General features: G+C 38.3%; 5 protein-coding genes across 5 annotated transcripts; 4 read left to right on the top strand and 1 right to left on the bottom strand.

Moving 5' to 3' along the window:
* Positions 1-1254: 1254 nt before the first annotated feature.
* On the top strand, positions 1255-5154 carry C5L36_0B06140 (uncharacterized protein; the record flags this gene model as incomplete). The annotated part of the gene is made up of 1 exon (XM_029464985.1): positions 1255-5154. One exon carries the CDS (start codon positions 1255-1257, stop codon positions 5152-5154), a length of 3900 nt encoding a protein of 1299 aa, XP_029320844.1.
* A 2118-nt stretch (positions 5155-7272) lies between these two features.
* On the top strand, positions 7273-11406 carry C5L36_0B06130 (uncharacterized protein; the record flags this gene model as incomplete). Its single annotated transcript, XM_029464984.1, has 1 exon — positions 7273-11406. One exon carries the CDS (start codon positions 7273-7275, stop codon positions 11404-11406), a length of 4134 nt encoding a protein of 1377 aa, XP_029320843.1.
* A 1395-nt stretch (positions 11407-12801) lies between these two features.
* On the top strand, positions 12802-15426 carry C5L36_0B06120 (uncharacterized protein; the record flags this gene model as incomplete). Its single annotated transcript, XM_029464983.1, has 1 exon — positions 12802-15426. One exon carries the CDS (start codon positions 12802-12804, stop codon positions 15424-15426), a length of 2625 nt encoding a protein of 874 aa, XP_029320842.1.
* Positions 15427-15782: 356 nt separating this feature from the next.
* Positions 15783-17528, top strand: C5L36_0B06110 (uncharacterized protein; the record flags this gene model as incomplete). Its single annotated transcript, XM_029464982.1, has 1 exon — positions 15783-17528. One exon carries the CDS (start codon positions 15783-15785, stop codon positions 17526-17528), a length of 1746 nt encoding a protein of 581 aa, XP_029320841.1.
* Positions 17529-17568: 40 nt separating this feature from the next.
* C5L36_0B06100 (uncharacterized protein) lies at positions 17569-18654 on the bottom strand (the record flags this gene model as incomplete). The annotated part of the gene is made up of 1 exon (XM_029464981.1): positions 17569-18654. The coding sequence occupies one exon, from the start codon at positions 18652-18654 to the stop codon at positions 17569-17571; it is 1086 nt and encodes a 361-aa protein (XP_029320840.1).
* Between the last annotated feature and the right edge of the window lie 520 nt (positions 18655-19174).

The following is a 19174-nucleotide window of genomic DNA, read 5'->3' as shown; positions in this document are numbered from 1 at the left end:
GTAAGATGATCCAAATAACCTAGACAATCATCTCGATTGTGGAGATCAAGACCACCGATATGCAAATGGGAAATTATAGCAACTTTGTGTTATCAAGAAAGAAATACATCTCTGCAAACGAGGATATCTGCTTAAACGCTTTGGCGGAGTTATTGCTAAACAAGAATTCCTGATTTTGCAGTCCAAAGCACTTTAGGTGCATTACATACTACTTACTTATCAGAGTTATAGGCTCTATTGATTTGCTCTATCCAAGTAGGGCCTGCGTAGGGACACATTTTTATGTGGGCGGGGACATGCTATTTTCTAACTCTAGAGAAAGTATAGTAATCATAAGCATGGGATTTTGTTTTGGGGCTTGAGGGATTTTGCATACAATCGTAAATTTAAACAAATATATTCACCGTATAGATAATGATGAAATTCGATGCATGAGATCTGCAGGAAGATTAAATTACTCTGGAAAAAACAATGCCGAGGTGCATGAGAATTATGGAATGTAAGAATGCGCCTTGTTCACGGACACAAATATAGTTTGATGATTCGTCTTTTTCAAGCTGGCGAAAGTTGATTTACTTGGCAAAAGCCAATTTTTTTGTCAAAGTCCAATTGGAATTCATGAGAAGCAATTAACGCCATGCCCAACCAAAATTATCACTGGAACATTGGTAAAGAGTAAACCTGGATTTTTCATATAAATAAACCCTGAATTCTTATAATTTGGCTTGGAAGTTCCAGAAACATTCAACCTTTGCTTTGATCGTTAAACTAAACCAGAAGCAGCAAGAAGAAGCCACTAAGCATAAAGATGAAACTTCAAATTCATCGTCTTATTTATTCACTTTTATATTTTCTGTTGCACTTAATAACTGCAGATGCAGCTACATCAGGTGCTATCGTCGACTCTTTACAAGGTTGTAATTGGGCCGACATTGAAACTGCACAGGGTGCTACAGGTCGAATGTTTTCTGTTCCTCCTAATCAACCTGCTTTGATATCCAGCAATGGCTTTTACCAAGGCGGATACCAAACTAACTCCGTTATTGGATCATTCAATCATCAAGGTGCCTTGTCTTTCAGCCTCAATGGTGGCACTACAAATCTATTTGGGGTCAATATGGATACTTCTCATTTTCTTATGGAAGCAAATGGTTATTTCAAAGGTATGTCTTAACATAAATACTGGAAACATTGCAAGCTAAAAACTATTCAATTTTATTTCATCCTAATGACGATGCCCCCCCCAACTAAACTATGATACTAACTAAACGATCTAATTTTTTTATTACAGCACCCGAATCTGGTATATATCAGTTTGATATTCAAAATGTTGATGATGGTGTTATGGCCTTCATAGGTACTTCTGCTTATGATTGTTGCACGGGCAACCTAACACCTGGCAGTACCACCCCTTTGATATTTTCATCCAAAGCCTTTAATTCCGATGATCCCACACAAGTTTCATCATGGGTTTACTTAGAAGCAGGTTCTCTATATCCTTTCAGAGTTGTCTACCTCAATGCCATTTCCGCTGGGTCTATGAATTTTCAGGTCACTACCCCTTCAGGTTCTTCAGGTGATGTTGGTAACTATCTGTATCAGGTATCATCTTCTCCAAACAATTGTACACCGCAGGTTGTCAGTACTACATTTGTTACTTCTACAAGTTGGGTCACTTCTGGATCAGCTTCGAAAACAGTGAGCTATGTTACAACTGATGCTAGTGGGTCTTCGATTGTTGTTGAAGAAATCATATATCCATCTAATATTGCAACTACAACAATTTATCATCAAGGTTCGTATACGGATTCCCATACCTATACTACAACGGGCTATATATCTTATCAAGGTGGACTGGTTCCCGGCCAAATTGTTAGTATTGACATACCACCATATTCAACAACCTTAATCCCTTACTATACTCAAAATACAAGATATACAATAACGAGACTTGTTGGTACCTCAACTGTTGTCCAAGTTTTCATTCAAGTTCCACAGACTAGTTATATCGCCGGTGATTATAACACTTTATCGACCACTGTTTCTACTGGTGCTTCTACAACAGTTAAATATGTTTATGGACCACCATTATCAACAGTAATAACTTATCCAGACAATTACGCCCCAACAATGTCCCCTTACCCTACAGTAATAGGTACCAGTTGGGTACTCATGTCTCCTGCCTCCATCTTCAAAGAACGGTCAACTTGGGCTAGGGCATCCGGAGCAACCTATACAACGTACACAGTTACCACAGTCAATGGTGTTGCAACTACTAGCTCATATATCCAAGAGTATATTGTCAGCAGATCAACAACTGTCTTTTACACTGGTACAAACCAGCCATATCAGGCTCCACCATCTTTAATTGTTACCTCCACGGACTCGGATGGTAATCTCTATGGTTATTCACAAATTTACTTCTATTATCCAGGAAGAGGTACTCATTTTATTACCGGTGCAACACCAACAACTAGAACAACAACGAGTGGAAATTCATCTTGGTTGGAAATTGTTGGTACTTTTCCGACAACTTATAGCTTCTGGGGAAGCTCGTATGCTACAACTACTTCATACTACTACAATTCGGAAATTTCAGATTGGGAAATGATCAACGTGTATCCATCTCCAACATCTGTTTACTCTCTCTACACTGGGTCCACAACGTCTACAGTGACACAAGCGATTGTTGCACAGGGGAAGACTACTGGATACGAAGTGGTTCTTTATATTCCTTATTATGCCACATCTTATTCGTTTATCACAGGCACTAGCTATCAGACTATTTCAACAGGTTCAGTAATAACCAACAGCCTTGGTGAAGTTACAACATCTACCTATGTTTACATAGTCAGGCCTCCATTTCCAACAGTTACCACTACTTGGGGTTCTACATTCAATACAACAAGATTTGAACAGGTGACAATTACAGGAAAAGACGGAAGTCCAATTACCACAACTAACGAAATTATATATATTGGAACAACTTATCCTCCTTCCATTGTATCAAGTACTCCTTTAAGCTCCAGATTCACATCCAACACTTTAATTTCGGCATCATCTAGTACACCATCTAGTACACCATCTAGTACACCATCTAGTACACCATCAAGTACACCATCAAGTACACCATCAAGTACACCATCAAGTACACCATCTAGCACACCCTCAAGTGCACCATCTAGCACACCCTCAAGTGCACCATCAAGTGCACCCTCAAGTGCACCATCAAGTGTACCATCCAGCACACCATCAAATGCATCATCAAGTGTACCATCTAGCACACCATCAAATGCACCATCAAGTGCATCAAGTGCACCATCAAGTGCATCAAAAGCATCAAGTGCACCATCAAGTACACCATCAAGTGCACCATCTAGCACACCATCAAGTGCATCATCAAGTGCACCATCAAGTGCACCATCAAGTGTACCATCCAGCACACCATCAAATGCACCATCAAGTGTACCATCTAGCACACCATCAAATACGCCATCTAGTACACTATCTAGTACAAAATTAACAACTACTTTATCGTCACTACAACCATTCAGCCAATCAACTTCTGCATCCACTTCTACAACTCCTGCAATAGTTCCAAGCGCTTTGGCTAGTTCATCGAGTTTATCCTTCCTTTCAACTTTACCTAACAGAACAGGAGGAATTTCATCTTCAGATACATCTAGCTCCAGTATTAGCCTGACTGATACTACTAGCATTAGTATTTTAACCAGTACCACAGGCGGAATTACTAGTGTTATACCAAGCGCTCTTTCTTCATCAATTGAGCCTACAAACAGTTTAACAAGTGAAACTCAGACCCTATTTACTACTACAGCAGTAACAACAGAAAACTCAGAATGTTCAATCTCAACCGTTGTTATTTCCTCAACGACTGTTATCTCTGGCACCGGCAATGTCGAAGTTGTAACTAGTATTTTCACTCCGCCAGTTTCATGCTTGACATCGTTTACTACTTTTTCAACAACCACTGATGCTACGAACTGTAGTGCATCCACTGGAACTACCACAACTACGTTTGTGGGTACTGACTCCATAACTACTGTGTCAGTCGACATTATTGTTTCTACCCCAGTTGACACGTGCACCCAAAGCTCAGCTGTAATATCCACCACTCCAAGCAACGCTTTCACCACCATCACTACAACTGAAAATAGTCTCTGTGAATTTACTACAATCACATACACTATTCCCCAGAGTGTGGGAATGGTAACCAGCGTTGAAGTGATTGTTGCAACTCCACCACCAACATGTAATGTGTATGTTACAACTGAAGCAGGCTCAAGGTGTGACACTACTGTGTCTTACACTACTTTCATTGGTACCACCAACTTAGAAGGCGGCTATGTTAATGGTACATTGGTTGTTGTTGAAACACCACCTTATTCTTGTTTACCAACAACCACAAGTAGTACAGGGTCTGATTCAAGTGAGCCAACCTCAACCTATACTCCTTCTGTTACCTCATCAGTCCCACAGTCAACGCCATCAATTACAACAAGTGAGACGGAGACGGCAGTAGTTACAGTTACAAGTTGTTCCGATAACAAGTGTCATATCAGTGAGGTTACGGTCACGGACACCTCGACAGAGACAACCTGTCCGGAGTCGTCTCAACTAAATGATACAACTAAACCAACTAACTCAGGCACCGCTGCCCCTGAAGTGACCAGAACAGAGCCACAAGCACATTCTCAAACTGAGACAACTCCGACAAGTACACCGGATAATCCAGATACTACAAATACACCGCCAGAAACATCTGGATCCGCGGGAACACCAGCACCACCATTAACATCTGTTTTACCAGCACCACCTTCAACGACGGCTACACCGTCAGCTTCACAAACTTCATCAACACCAATAAACCCACCATCGACTGAAACCCATCCAAGCGATACGGGTAATCCTAGCTCTACGAAGGGATCCTCTGAAGCACCCGTTCCAGGACATTCTGCAACTACACTCACCCAACAACAACCCCCTTTCCCTGCTCCAAGTAGTGCGTCACCTAGCGTTTCTACTCCAGAAGTTTCGGAAGGCTCCATATATTCCGGGTTGGCAGGACAAATCACGGCCAATGGCGTCGGTATAAGCATTGCTCTTCTCATTTCTGCAATCTTGCACATTTAAACCTTGAAAAAATAAAAAAGAATTTCCTTTAATTTTACACTTTTGCTTTGATTTCCTTTTCCACCTATTTACAAATATGACGGTATATTTCTGCGTGCACCATATAATTAGTTTTTTTTCTTTCTAAAATATTTAGCATTAAATTTAGAGTTTAAACTCTCACCATTCAGTATTTCATAGAAAATAGATCGTCTTTTGACGTGCTCGGCCGAAAAAGTAAAAGAAGCAAGATGCAGGGATCTGCGCAAACCAAAAATGGGTGAGGGAGTGGTCGTTTCCTGCAAGCACTGTTTTTCAACTTTAACGGACACAGCATATAATTGCATGTCAAATGTATCCAGAGGATCTCGGATAATTGATTGCAAATAGTGCAAAGTGGGCACGGGGATAATGACCCATTAGGCATATCTGCTTGAGTTCAAGAATTGAAGAGAGGTAACACACCAGATTGTGTGTTGGGATTTGAATAAACACTGGAGTTGCTGCTAGAACAATCTTGCCAAGAGAATTTGCTCATGGGGAAGTATAGAGACAATGTCTCATTTAAGGTATTCACTCCAAGGCTGCTTTGTTCAGAATAAACTTTGGCAACGACACGAGTAGTGCACAACCCTCATTTCTGGGTTTAAGAAAACAATGGATGAGAATTTTTCAATGTATGGTATTGTTTGCAAAGAGTTGGATTGCTGGAGAGGTATGGCAATGGAGAGTTCAAATTCAAAAGGCTGATCCACGGGGGTGCACAGCATTTTTGTAGTGTTTAGTTTTCTACCTGCAACCGATCCTATCTACGAAGGCTGTATACGCTTTCTTCCTTTCCATTGTTTTGTTATTATGCGGATTATAGGTAGACATCATTCTGGCATGATCTACCGTACAACGGATACGAGCTAAGATATCGACTCCTTCTACCTGTATATACAAGGCGCTTTATGCAAGAGGCCACATAAAAGATTTTCCGAAACTAATTCAACTTGTGAGGTTGGTGCTGTCACTCTTGAGCCCATTAGTTTCTTGTTGTTCAATAGGGCGGGATAAACGTTGCTAGGGAAAACTTCATCCTTCCGAGGAGTCCCACTGTGTACAATGAGTTTTAGTGTTTACTCATGAGCTTCCCCTGTTGAATAGATCAACAGTCCAACGACAGAGAGGAGAACAGACTAAAAAAGCTACAAGGTCTCTGTTGTGCTAATAGATGTCGATATTTCTGCCACCCTACAAGTCCAAAAAACCCAAACACCCTTAACGAAAACAAACTAACAAACAAAAAGCGCTAGTTCCATTTGAATGCATATTTGAATTCGTTAGTGGATACCCTCTTGTACCAAATACACAACCTACCATCTTTAACTTGTGAGGTGGTCAATCTTATAGTAGCGAGCACCTACATGCATAAACGGTAGTGTAAAATATAAAGCTTAGCGTCACAACGGGATAAGAAAAAGGGCTTACCCATTCAAATCTGGAGGTCTAAACAGTAGATTCACATTTCAGAGGAGGATAAAAGGGGAAACAGAATGCAACGGCACCAAATACCCTATTTCGACTAGAGTTGTATTCGCCTTTTCTGAAAACGCTTCTCGCCCTTTGTTTGTTTTCGTCCTATCGTTCTAGTTGAGGCGCAAAAAAAGTCGGTTATATTTTATCTCCGTGAAAAAGTCGAGCCTAAACGCCAATTTTCCGTTTGTTGTTATATTACTCTAAAAGGAAGTAAAGTCCGAAACGAAGGATCTACATATCGGATGTAGACCACCCATGGAGTAGACAACTTTCATTGGTTAAGATACCCAAACATGTCCTATAAAAAGACCAAACTTGTTACTAGAAAGGTTTTCAAAGTAGGAAAAAATATATTGTTGGTATGTTATGGAATCATCAAATACACCAATATATACTATGTACAACTTTGTTGGAGTGATAAAAAAGGATTCTCACGCGCGGCACTAATTGTGATGTTGCATTATCAAATCTTCTCTAAGGGGATTTTTCAAGCGTTATAAATGAAGGCAATGTCCGCCTTTCCTTGATGTCTTCAGAGTTTCAACGAACTTATTTTTCGAGCTCTCGCTTATTCTGCATACATCCTAAGATTGAGTTGACTTATTTTGAAGCGGAAGCATGAAGTCAGATAACATTGCAATGGAGGACCTACCCGACTCCAAATACTTGAAACAGAGACGATTATTAACTCCGTTGATGTCAAAAAAAGTTCCACCTATTCCAAGTGAAGATGAGAGGAAGGCATACGGGGAATATCATACGAATCCGATATCACGGATGATGTTTTGGTGGTTAAATCCCATTTTGAAGGTGGGGTATAGGCGAACATTAACGGAGAATGATCTTTTCTACCTTGAAGACAGACAACGTACAGAGACATTATATGAAATATTTCGTGGTTACTTGGATGAGGAAATTGCACGTGCATGGAAAAAATTTCAAGAAAGCTCAGATGATCCAAGAGAGTTCAAGCTTCCGATCTATATTATCCCTTTATGTTTATTTAAGACAATGAAATGGGAATACAGCCGAGGAATTCTCCAGAAAATCTTGGGTGATTGTGCTTCTGCAACGACCCCACTATTACAGAAAAAACTAATCAACTTTGTCCAGGTCAAGACTTTCAGTAATGTCGGAAATACTGGTCAGGGTGTAGGATATGCTATTGGCGTTTGCTTGATGATTTTCTTTCAAGTTTTAATGTTAACTCATGCATTTCACAATTTCCAAATTTCGGGTGCAAAGGCAAAAGCTGTTTTGACAAGATTGCTCTTGGATAAATCGTTGACTGTTGATGCCAGAGGCAACCATTATTTTCCAGCAAGTAAGATTCAAAGCATGATTTCTACTGATTTGAATAGAATAGACCTTGCTGTCGGATTTGCACCAGTGGGGTTTGTTACTATATTCCCTATTATTATCTGCATTGCCTTATTGATTTGGAATGTTGGAGTCTCGGCATTGGTTGGTATTGGGGTATTCATTGCAAACATTTTTGTGTTGGGACTTCTTGTATCAAGTCTAATGTTATACAGGGAGAAGGCGATGGTATTCACCGACAAAAGAGTCAATTTGGTTAAGGAACTATTGAAAAATTTTAAAATGATTAAGTTCTACAGTTGGGAAAACTCTTATCAGGATAGAATTGAAAATGCAAGGAACAACGAAATGAAATATATTTTGAGGCTACAATTGCTAAGAAATTTTGTGTTTTCGTTAGCTTTTGCGATGCCTGTTTTGGCATCAATGGCTACATTTTGTACAGCCTTTAAGATAACTGACGGCAAAAGTGCCGCATCTGTGTTTTCATCTCTCTCATTGTTTGAAGTTTTATCGCTACAATTTATTTTGGCCCCTTTCTCACTAAATTCTACTGTGGATATGATGGTTTCAGTTAAAAAGATAAACCAGTTTCTGCAGCATAAAGATACCAATCCAAACGAGTTCAGCGTTGAAAAGTTCAGTGATAGTACATTCGCAATCAAGGTCGATAATGCATCATTTGAATGGGATACGTTTGAGGATGAAGAGAAAGATTATGAAGAGGAAGCTAAAACTAAAGACAACATTGAAGATGAAGATCATAATTGTGCTACGGAAACAATCAAGGGAAAAATAACAGTTGACTATAAGAGCGACAGTGACTCAATTTCTAGTACTTTAACGAAAGGGGTTAAACCTGCATTTCCTGGACTAAATAATATTAATCTTGAAATAGCAAAAGGGGAATTCATTGTTGTTACTGGTGCAATTGGTTCCGGCAAATCCTCTCTACTTCAGGCCATTTCTGGGCTAATGAAGAGAACATCAGGGGAAGTGTATGTTGATGGTGATTTGTTGTTATGTGGTTACCCGTGGGTACAAAACTCAACAATACGAGAGAATATACTATTTGGATTACCATTTAATCAGGAGAGGTATGACCAAGTCGTGTATTCATGCTCGTTGCAGAGTGATTTTGATCAATTTCAAGGAGGTGATATGACGGAAGTTGGCGAGAGAGGGATAACCTTATCAGGAGGCCAAAAGGCCAGAATTAATTTAGCTCGGAGTGTTTATGCTGATAAGGATATTATTTTATTAGACGACGTTCTCAGTGCGGTCGACGCTAAAGTTGGCAAGCATATTGTGAATACATGCATCTTAGGATTATTGGGAGGTAAAACAAGAATCATGGCTACCCACCAACTAAGTTTGATCGACTCTGCTGATCGTATGGTTTTTCTCAATGGAGATGGAACTATTGATTTTGGTACTATTCCTGAGCTAAGAAAGAGAAACCAGAAGCTGATTGAGTTACTACAACATCAAAGGGATTCAGGTCAAGATAAAGAGGATCTCTCAAATGATTTGGATATTCAAGGAAGCACAGATGAGGGTCAGCAAATTGAGCATGCAGACGAGCATAAAGAGATAGTCAAGATTATTGGTGACGAGGAAAAAGCAGTTAATGCATTGAGTTTCCAGGTTTATTATAACTATTGTAAGCTTGCATTTGGTAAGCTTGGATATATTTCGATGTTGGTATTCATTATTGTTTCTTGTTTGGAGACCTTCACCCAAATATTCACCAATACTTGGTTGTCATTTTGGATCGAGGATAAATTTGTTAGTAGATCCAAAAATTTCTATATGGGAATATACATCATGTTTGCATTTTTGTATGCAATAATGCTATGTTTTTTTCTCTTTTTACTGGGATATTTTTGTGTAAAGGCAGCAGAGAGACTAAATATTAAAGCATCCAGGAAGATTCTACATGTTCCAATGTCTTTTATAGACATATCACCCATTGGTAGAGTCTTGAATCGGTTTACTAAAGATACAGATGTATTAGACAATGAATTGTTAGAGCAATTAATTCAATTTTTAAGCCCACTATTCAACTGTTTTGGTATTATCATATTGTGCATTGTTTATATACCATGGTTTGCTATTGGTGTCCCTATAATTCTTGGATTTTATTTTATAATAGCCAGTTATTATCAGGCCAGTGCAAGAGAAATCAAGAGATTAGAGGCTGTAAAGAGGTCGTTTGTTTTTGGCCATTTTCACGAAGTTCTAACAGGGAAAGACACCATCAAAGCATATAATGCTATTGATCGGATGAAATTGAAGCTGAACAAATTGATTGATGAACAGAATGAAGCTTATTATCTAACAATCGCCAATCAGAGATGGTTAGGAGCAAATTTGGCGATTGTCTCATTTTCAATGGTTTTTGTTATTTCGTTTCTGTGTATCTTTAGGGTTTTCAACATAAGTGCAGCATCCACTGGTTTGCTTTTGACCTACGTCATAGCACTGACAGATTCTATTACCATGATTATGAGAGCAATGACTCAAGTTGAGAATGAGTTCAACTCTGTGGAACGGGTCAACCATTATGCATTTGATCTTATACAAGAAGCACCATATGAAATACCGGAGAATGATCCCGCTGAGGATTGGCCACAACATGGCAAAATTGAATTCAAAGATGTGAGTATGAGATATAGACCGGAACTACCATTTGTTTTGAAAAATATCAATTTGAGTGTTAGAGAACAAGAAAAGATTGGATTTTGTGGTAGAACAGGTGCAGGTAAGTCTACATTTATGACATGTCTATATAGGATAACAGAATACGAAGGCCTTATATCAATCGATGGTGTTGATATTAGCCGATTAGGGTTGCATAGACTACGATCTAAATTGACCATTATACCGCAAGACCCGGTATTATTTGTTGGTACCATTAGGGAGAACCTCGATCCATTTACAGAGCATTCTGATGATGAATTATGGGAAGCGCTTGCGATATCTGGATTGATTGACCGGGAAGATCTAGAAGTCGTCAAGGGACAAGAGAAGATAGGTGGGAATGATAGTGGGAAGTTACACAAGTTCCACCTAGTTCGAATGGTTGAGGATGATGGCATCAATTTTTCACTTGGTGAGAGGCAGTTGATTGCCTTAGCCAGGGCATTAGTTAGGAAAAGCAAGATATTGATATTGGATGAGGCTACATCGAGTGTTGACTATGCTACAGACTCTAAAATCCAGCGAACGATTGCTAGTGAGTTTAGGGATTGTACTATATTATGTATTGCTCATCGATTGAACACCATTTTAGGTTATGATAAAATTGTCGTTATGGACAATGGTGAGATTGTTGAATTTGAGAATCCCAAATTGTTGTTTATGAGGGAGAATAGTGTATTTCGATCCATGTGTGAGCAGGCAAACATCACCATCAATGATTTTGAATGACTTTTGGGCCGACTGCATGATGGTCTGCACTTGTTTTCTGTATTTGGTGTAGACAGTCAATACCCCATGTAGGTATGCAGATGTATAGTTTGAAGTGGACCGAAGTGCCACAGGTTAATGGGGAGGGGCATTTCAAATACTACTGCCGTATGCGCCACCTCAGTTTCTACATTGGGAGAACAAAAATAGGGGGGATAAGATGGGGATGAAAAAAATACAAACCAGAGCTATTGCACAGTTGAGAAACGCGGCAAACGGCAACTTCTCTCCCCAATTGGGACAACGGCAATATTCACCTTTAATAGAATCAAGTAGATAATGAGATAGTAAAACAGTAGGATAATTAAATGAGATATAGAGAGATAGGGAGGTGTAGAGATAGGGAGATATAGAGAGATAGAGATAGGGAAATATAGAGAGATAGAGAAGAACAAAAACAAACAACCGAAACAGGACAATAACCGATGTGAAGTGAATAAACTACAACTATCAATACTATCACTACTATAACAACAAAAACACCCCTTTGAGACATTCCTTTCCTACCCCTCTCCCCTCTTCACCCCCCCCTAAATAGAACATTCAATTAATGGGGCTTCAATCTACTACGTCACTGATAAGCTTTTAAATGCTACTGTGGGATGACAGAGATACTAAAATATGACGCTGATGTAAATCATTGACAGATACAGGAACGGTTTGACGGAGGCACGTGATGTGCTGCCGTGTCATGAAACGGATGTTTTTTTTTCTCTTTTGCTTCTTTTCATTATAGGAGGGGATCTATTATGCCGCACCGTGCAACGGCGCCGCTACCGCTATTGGAGTGTTTCCCCATATAGACAATGGTATATCCGTGCGATGCCACTTCCCCAATGCGGGAACCGGTCCACTATGAGATAAGATTGTTGTGGTTCGTAGTATAAGATTGTTAGAGAGTGGTGCATGTTATCAAATCAGTCATCAATTATCAACTGGCAATGAGAATATGACTGTGCATATTCGGGCACTTCCATTTGTAGCACATACACCTATTTCTTCCAGTATTCTTCACCCTGATTGAGGAAACCACTAACAAACGAATGACTGTGGTTCCTCCCCCCGATTTCCCTCCCTCCCCCTTCCAATTTGGTGTGGATTCACATGGATGTTCTTTCACTCGTTTGATTGATCCATAAGTCAATCATCAATTGACATGTAGCTATAAATCGGAATCAATATCCCACTTCCTCTTGGTTTTGTTTCTTTTGTCTAGTTCAATTTAAACTTCTCTCTTTCCCCCAACCAGCTGTTCTATACCCTACTTCACTCCATTTTTCTTTACTTAACTTTGCTCTACTTATCTCTAATACACTTCAATTCACTTAACCTTCCTTTCTTTTCTATTCTGTTTACATGGGTATCGTTGAGAAGAAATTAGGTAGCTTTATTAACGAGAAGCAATACTCCGTTGAGGAGGATGTTGACGTTGTCTCTCTGGAAGCTTCATATAGACACAGACTGTATGAGAAACTCGGCCATGGTGATGTCTTGGGTGATGAGTCGATTCCAGATGTGGAATTCCTATTTAATAAGATGCAAGAAATGAGTATTCCTGATGCATTGGAGATCTTGAAGACTGTTGTCATTGAACATAATAACGATCCAAATTTCCCCCCAGAAGATTATGAAATGATCCAAAACCTCGTTGAAAACAACCCAGTCCATTCAGAAGATTCCGAATCATATACAAATCTTGAAGATGAAAAGTTCCCTGTTGATCAAGAACGTATCTACAACATCAAATTACACGCCGTTTTAAATGAATATTTCTCTCCATATCCCGAGGTTCGTGCAGTGACTTCTCCTGTTGATGATGAAAATGCCCCAGTGGAAACTATCCGTTCGTATCTGGTTGCCTTTATTTGGGTCATTATTGGTTCCGGTGTTAACGAATTCTTCAGTCATAGAATGCCTTCGATTACTTTGACTTCTTCGGTTATTCAAATGTTGGTCTACCCTACCGGTAAAGCCCTATCATGGATCTTACCAGATAAAGGATTCACCCTCTTTGGTGTCAGACATTCCCTAAACCCAGGACCTTGGGGATTCAAGGAACAAATGTTTGCTACTATTGTCTTCAATGTTTGTGCAAACGGTGTTTATGTTTCCTCTAATATTATTGTTCAAAAAATGGATCTCTTTTACGGTCAAAAATGGGTTTCTGCTGGTTATCAAATTCTACTTGCATTGGCTACTCAAACTCTCGGTTTTGGATTTGCTGGAATTTTAAGAAAGTTGGTCATTTATCCAACTAGAAATATTTGGCCTTCAATTTTACCAACCATTGCCTTTAACAGGGCTTTGTTATCACCTGAAGTTAAGGAAAACATTAATGGTTGGACAATTAGCAGATATTACTTTCTCTTAATTACAGGTGTCGGATCTTTCCTTTACTTTTGGTTTCCTAATTATGTCTTCCAAGCACTGTCTACTTTTAACTGGATGACTTGGATTAAACCAAGTAACTTTAATTTGGCTGTTATCACAGGTAGTGTCTCCGGTTTAGGTTTGAACCCTCTCCCAACTTTTGATTGGAATATCATCAGTATGAACAGTCCTTTGATTATCCCATTTTTTTCACAAGCAAATCAGTTTATTGGTACCATGATTGCATTTTTCTGTATTGTGGGCGTCTATTACTCAAACTATCTATGGACTGGGTTTTTAACAATCAATAGTAACGATATTTTTGATAACACTGGTAACACTTACGAAGTCCAGCAGGTTATGTCTAATGGTAAGCTTGATCAAGCTAAATACGAAGCCTATGGTCCTCCTTACTATACTGCAGCTAATTTAGTTGTTTATGGTGCTTTCTTTGCAATATATCCATTTGGATTCATTTACACCATTTGGGAAGATTGGAATAATGTGTCCAAGTCACTGTATGGATTGTTGGACTTATTCAAAAATCCAAAGGGCTTTCTAACAGATTCGAATTTTGCAAAGTACAAGGACCCACATTCAAGAATGATGTCAAGATACAAGGAAGCTCCGGATTGGTGGTTCTATATTGTGTTAATTCTTTCACTTGTTTTTATGATTGTTTGTGTTAAAGTATATCCTGCTGACACTCCTGTTTGGGGTATTTTCTTCTCCATTGGTATTAACTTTGTCTTTTTGATTCCTTTAACTATTATTTATTCTGTTACAGGCTTCCAGTTTGGTTTGAACGTTTTAGTTGAATTAATTATTGGTTATGCTATCCCAAACAATCCTAATGCTTTAATGACTTTAAAAGCGTTGGGTTATAATATTGATGGTCAGGCTGAGAGTTTCATTTCCGATCAAAAGATTGCCCATTATGCAAAAATTCCACAAAGAGCTGTCTTCCGTGGTCAGATTTTTGGTTGTATACTTCAAATTATTGTTGTGTTATGTGTCGTCAATTGGGAAATGTCCAACGTTAAAGGATTTTGTACTCCACATCAAGAGAGTAAATTCTCCTGTCCAAGTGAAGTGACGTTTTATTCAGCTTCTGTTTTATGGGGTGCAATTGGCCCAAAGAAAGTCTTCAATGACTTGTATCCAATTTTGAGATGGTGTTTCTTAATTGGTTTCTTACTTGTTTTCCCATGTATTGCACTTAAGAAATTCTTCCCTAAACAGACAAAACATTTCAGTCCAACTTTAATCATTGGAGGTATGCTTGCATATGCACCTTATAACCTTACTTACTATTATCCAAGTTTTGTGTTCTCCTACATTTTCAATTACCTGATCAAGAAAAGATTTGTTTCTTGGTGGGAGAAATACAACTTTATTCTATCTGCTGGCTTAAACACCGGTACTGCATTCTCTGCCGTTATCATTTTCTTTGCGGTTCAATATCATCCAAAGAATCTCAACTGGTGGGGAAATACAGTCTCTTATGCTGGAGCTGATGGACAAGCCGATGGCTACCAACTTTCATTATTAGATCCTTCATCTCAACCAGGTGGTTACTTCGGTATAAGGATTGCCAATTCTACGGCTTGAGCTTTTTGTACATATTTCTTCTTGAAGTCTTTTTTTATATATGTTTAGTTTTTATGTTTTATTACCATGCTTTGAGCAGTCTGATTTTCTTACTTTAACTGTACGCTCTAATTCGAAAAAGAAGAGAAACCACTGTTTTCCCTTTTTCCCGTTTGGGCTAGCTGGGTGATCAACGCGAGCATGTTTGGGCAAATAATTCCGAGTTCGCTACCTTATTTATTATACAAGCTTTACCATTCGATCTTTATAGTTGCTATAAGATACCGAGACAGAAATAACTTTATATAAAGAGGTGTAAATAAATAAAGTTTTGAATTGTTGATGCACTCCACTAATATATTGAATAAACAATAACCATGGCTCTTTCGAGGCGTATACAACGCACGTTAATTTTGCTTGTATCAATATTTGCGTTAACTTGTGTTTTGAATTTTTTCAAGCACAAAAACTCCATAGTATACTTAAAGAATCCAACAATACCCAAATCAAAAATTGGAGAAATTGTTGATAGTACACCATTTGACATATCTACCATACGAACGATAAAACAGGAAAGCATACTACAGAATTATCGATCATTTACAATTGAACATCCAGAAATCATCAACTGGGATAAATTTGCCTATGTGTTTTATGCAACATCACCTGATCAACTGTTACCAGTATTTATAAATGTGAAAGAATTGAGAAAACTAGAAACACAAGCACAAATACATCTGATTTACTCCTTCCATGGTGTGGGGGATGACTCTAGGACGGAGAGAATGTTGAAATTACTTGAAACTAGATACAGTACAAAATTGGAAAAAATTGAACCCATAAGACCAACAGCCGATGATTTTAGCAGTTGGTCCGATTCGTTTACCAAACTATACGCATTTAAGCTTGTCCAATATGATAGGATTGTGTATTTAGATGCAGATTCGGTGATTCGGAAACATATGGACGAATTATTCCTTTTACCGCCTGCATTGATTGCAGCACCTTTGAATTATATTGATTACAGAAAAATATATAAACCTACTATATGGGATGATTTAGGTATTCTTGATAAGCTTGATGACATTCCACCAACTCCATTTGAATACGAATTAATCACACAAGATCTATATCATTCAATCATAGAGAATGAATTGGAGTTCAATGACCATTATTTTTGGTCACTGTATGCTGCATTGCAAACACTAGATAATACAATAGAGCTATCACCCCATATGAAACTTGCAAGTTACCTCATGGTCATAACGCCTGACTTGAACGTATTCGAATGGATCTCCAAAGTAATTTCCAAACGTAAACAGGAGGAGTACGACATGGAGATTATTAATAATGTCTTCAATATTAATGAAGTAAGAGATAATAATTTCCATATTCGTCAGAGAAATGGAGACATAGGGAATAGCAATCCATGGCTACAAGGTGAAATTATTCCCGCAGTTCTTATTCTTCCACATAATACATACTCACTATTATCTGGCGAATTTAGACACCCCGTTTTCCAACATTCTGCCTATTTAGTATCTCCTGCAGACATAGGGTACCTGGAAAAAGAATCACCATCTCTAAGTTTCCAAAGAGCATTGAAGGGTATACATTATAAGGATATTGAAGAAGTTGTAGAGATATTTCCGGAAGTACCATATTGGGATTGGGGGTGGCGGTTTGATATTGATGGGAAATGTACCGATATCGAAGAATTAGGGATAAATGAAAAGGTAGGTGGTAATGGTGAAGAGGATGAAAAAATTGATCTGGGATTAAACATTCAAAATTTAGGTTGGGATAGTAAAAAAATCCTTGAAAACTCACATTACATACATTGGAGCGATTGGCCATTGGACAAACCGTGGAGGTTTACAGATGATTCAGAGAAAGAGTTAGAGAAGATGTTTGAGGTTGGGCTGAATAAATGTAGAGAAAATGCAAGAAGTGTTTTCTTGGAGATTGACCTAAATGAAAACGTAAGGGAAAAAATTAAAGGCAGGCTAGATAATGAATTGAATTTTGCACTAAGAAATTGCGATGAAAGTTTGAATGTATGGAAAAAAATATACCAGTACTATGGAGACTTGGTTAACTTTGCAATTGAGGAGATCAAATGATTACATGGTAAAAACAGGTAAACTTTTATAATTTATAAATTTATTTATCTTGCAAAATTGATAGAATGGTTTCAACGCAAGAGTAGTTGGCATAATCTAAAGTTTCCGATGTACTACTACCCAAATGAGGAGTAATTGAGCTTGTAAAGAACGGGTTTTTATTATTGATTGAATGTTCATCGAGCCAATATCTTTCAACGATTGGTTCGTTAGGGAACACATCGAGACCAGTATGTGCGACCTTACCCGATTCAATAGCATTTTGTAATGCTTTAGTATCAATACACGAACCACGTCCAACATTAACAATGATTGCATTATCGTTCAAATTGTGAAAGATCTCTTCATTGATGATATCGTTAGTTTCCTTACAACCAGGCAAGCAAATAACAATAACATCAGCACCCTTAGTTGCATTGACTAAATCTTTAGATGAGTAAATCGTGATCCTTGGATTCGACTCAGTTTGATATTTTTCAGGATTTCTAACAACCACATTAATATCCATTCCAATGACTAGCATTCTATTAACGACTTGTTTACCAATTAAACCATATCCCAAAACAACACATTTTCTATTATGACTCCGGCGAACCTCTTTGCCATGGAATAAATGGCCAAATGCAAAGCCCGATGCTTTCTTATCAGTGTAGTGGTTTCTAACATTTTCCCGAATTTCAAGTGTATGACCATCGACACCAGCGTTTTTCAGCAAATGATCCCAATAGTTGAATTTCCGAACACCATTGAGGACATGCCATAAGGCGCAGTCAGCTACATCCATTGCAATATGTTCATCAACAGGCACATTAGTAACTTGGATACCCTTTGCATTTAAATATGCAACGTCCAGACCATCCATACCTGCAGAGCATAATCCAATGACTTTGAGGGTGGATGGCAAAAGATCTATAAGAGAATGCTCATGAAGACCACCTACTGCTTTGAATCCAGGGTAGCCTGCAAATATAGCAACAGCCTCATTCAGTGGTTGGTGTTGAATGTCCTCAAAGAATTTCTCCTTGGTAGTTACATGATATCTAATCACTTCATACTTGGATTCCAGCTCCTCTTTGTTTGGAAGATTATCCCCCTTGTCGTAGAGTTCGATAATAACAGGTTTCATTCTCGACTGAACAGATGATTTGACAATAAAAGGTTAAGGTACTGGGCCCGTGGGGTGTTAGATAATACTACTCAATATATATACATATGTATACAATGTATTTTTCAACGTTTTTCCAATGAAATTCCAAAAAAAACAAAAAAAAACGCCGTGCAAAATGCTCCACACAGTTTGCCCCAGCATTGTTGTTTCTCTATTTGAGAAGCGTTTGCGATAGCATTTATAAACTATGTGTGCACACGTAAAGATATTCGATATAGCTATAAACACTGTGTAGATATAATTAGGACTGTAGGTCAATGCACGTGACTTTGAGTTGACAATGCTGTTCAATAAGCTTGGATTAGTGGACAAGTATCACTATTTGAAAGATAAGAATACTAATAATAAATATTTAGGAATTTATAGAAATAAAAGGGAATAGAAGAACATGAAAATGTAGAATTTATATTAAAAAAATAGAGTTTCGAGTGCAAGTAAGGGCAGGGAAAGCAACTAAAGGCAGGCGGGATGCAGCAAT

The sequence above is a fragment of the Pichia kudriavzevii genome, chromosome 2, assembly GCF_003054445.1.
Source record: "Pichia kudriavzevii chromosome 2, complete sequence".
Classification (NCBI taxonomy): Eukaryota; Fungi; Ascomycota; class Pichiomycetes; order Pichiales; family Pichiaceae; genus Pichia; species Pichia kudriavzevii.
The sequence above is the reverse complement of the archived record's forward strand: the minus strand, read 5'-3'. Positions and strand labels throughout refer to the sequence as shown.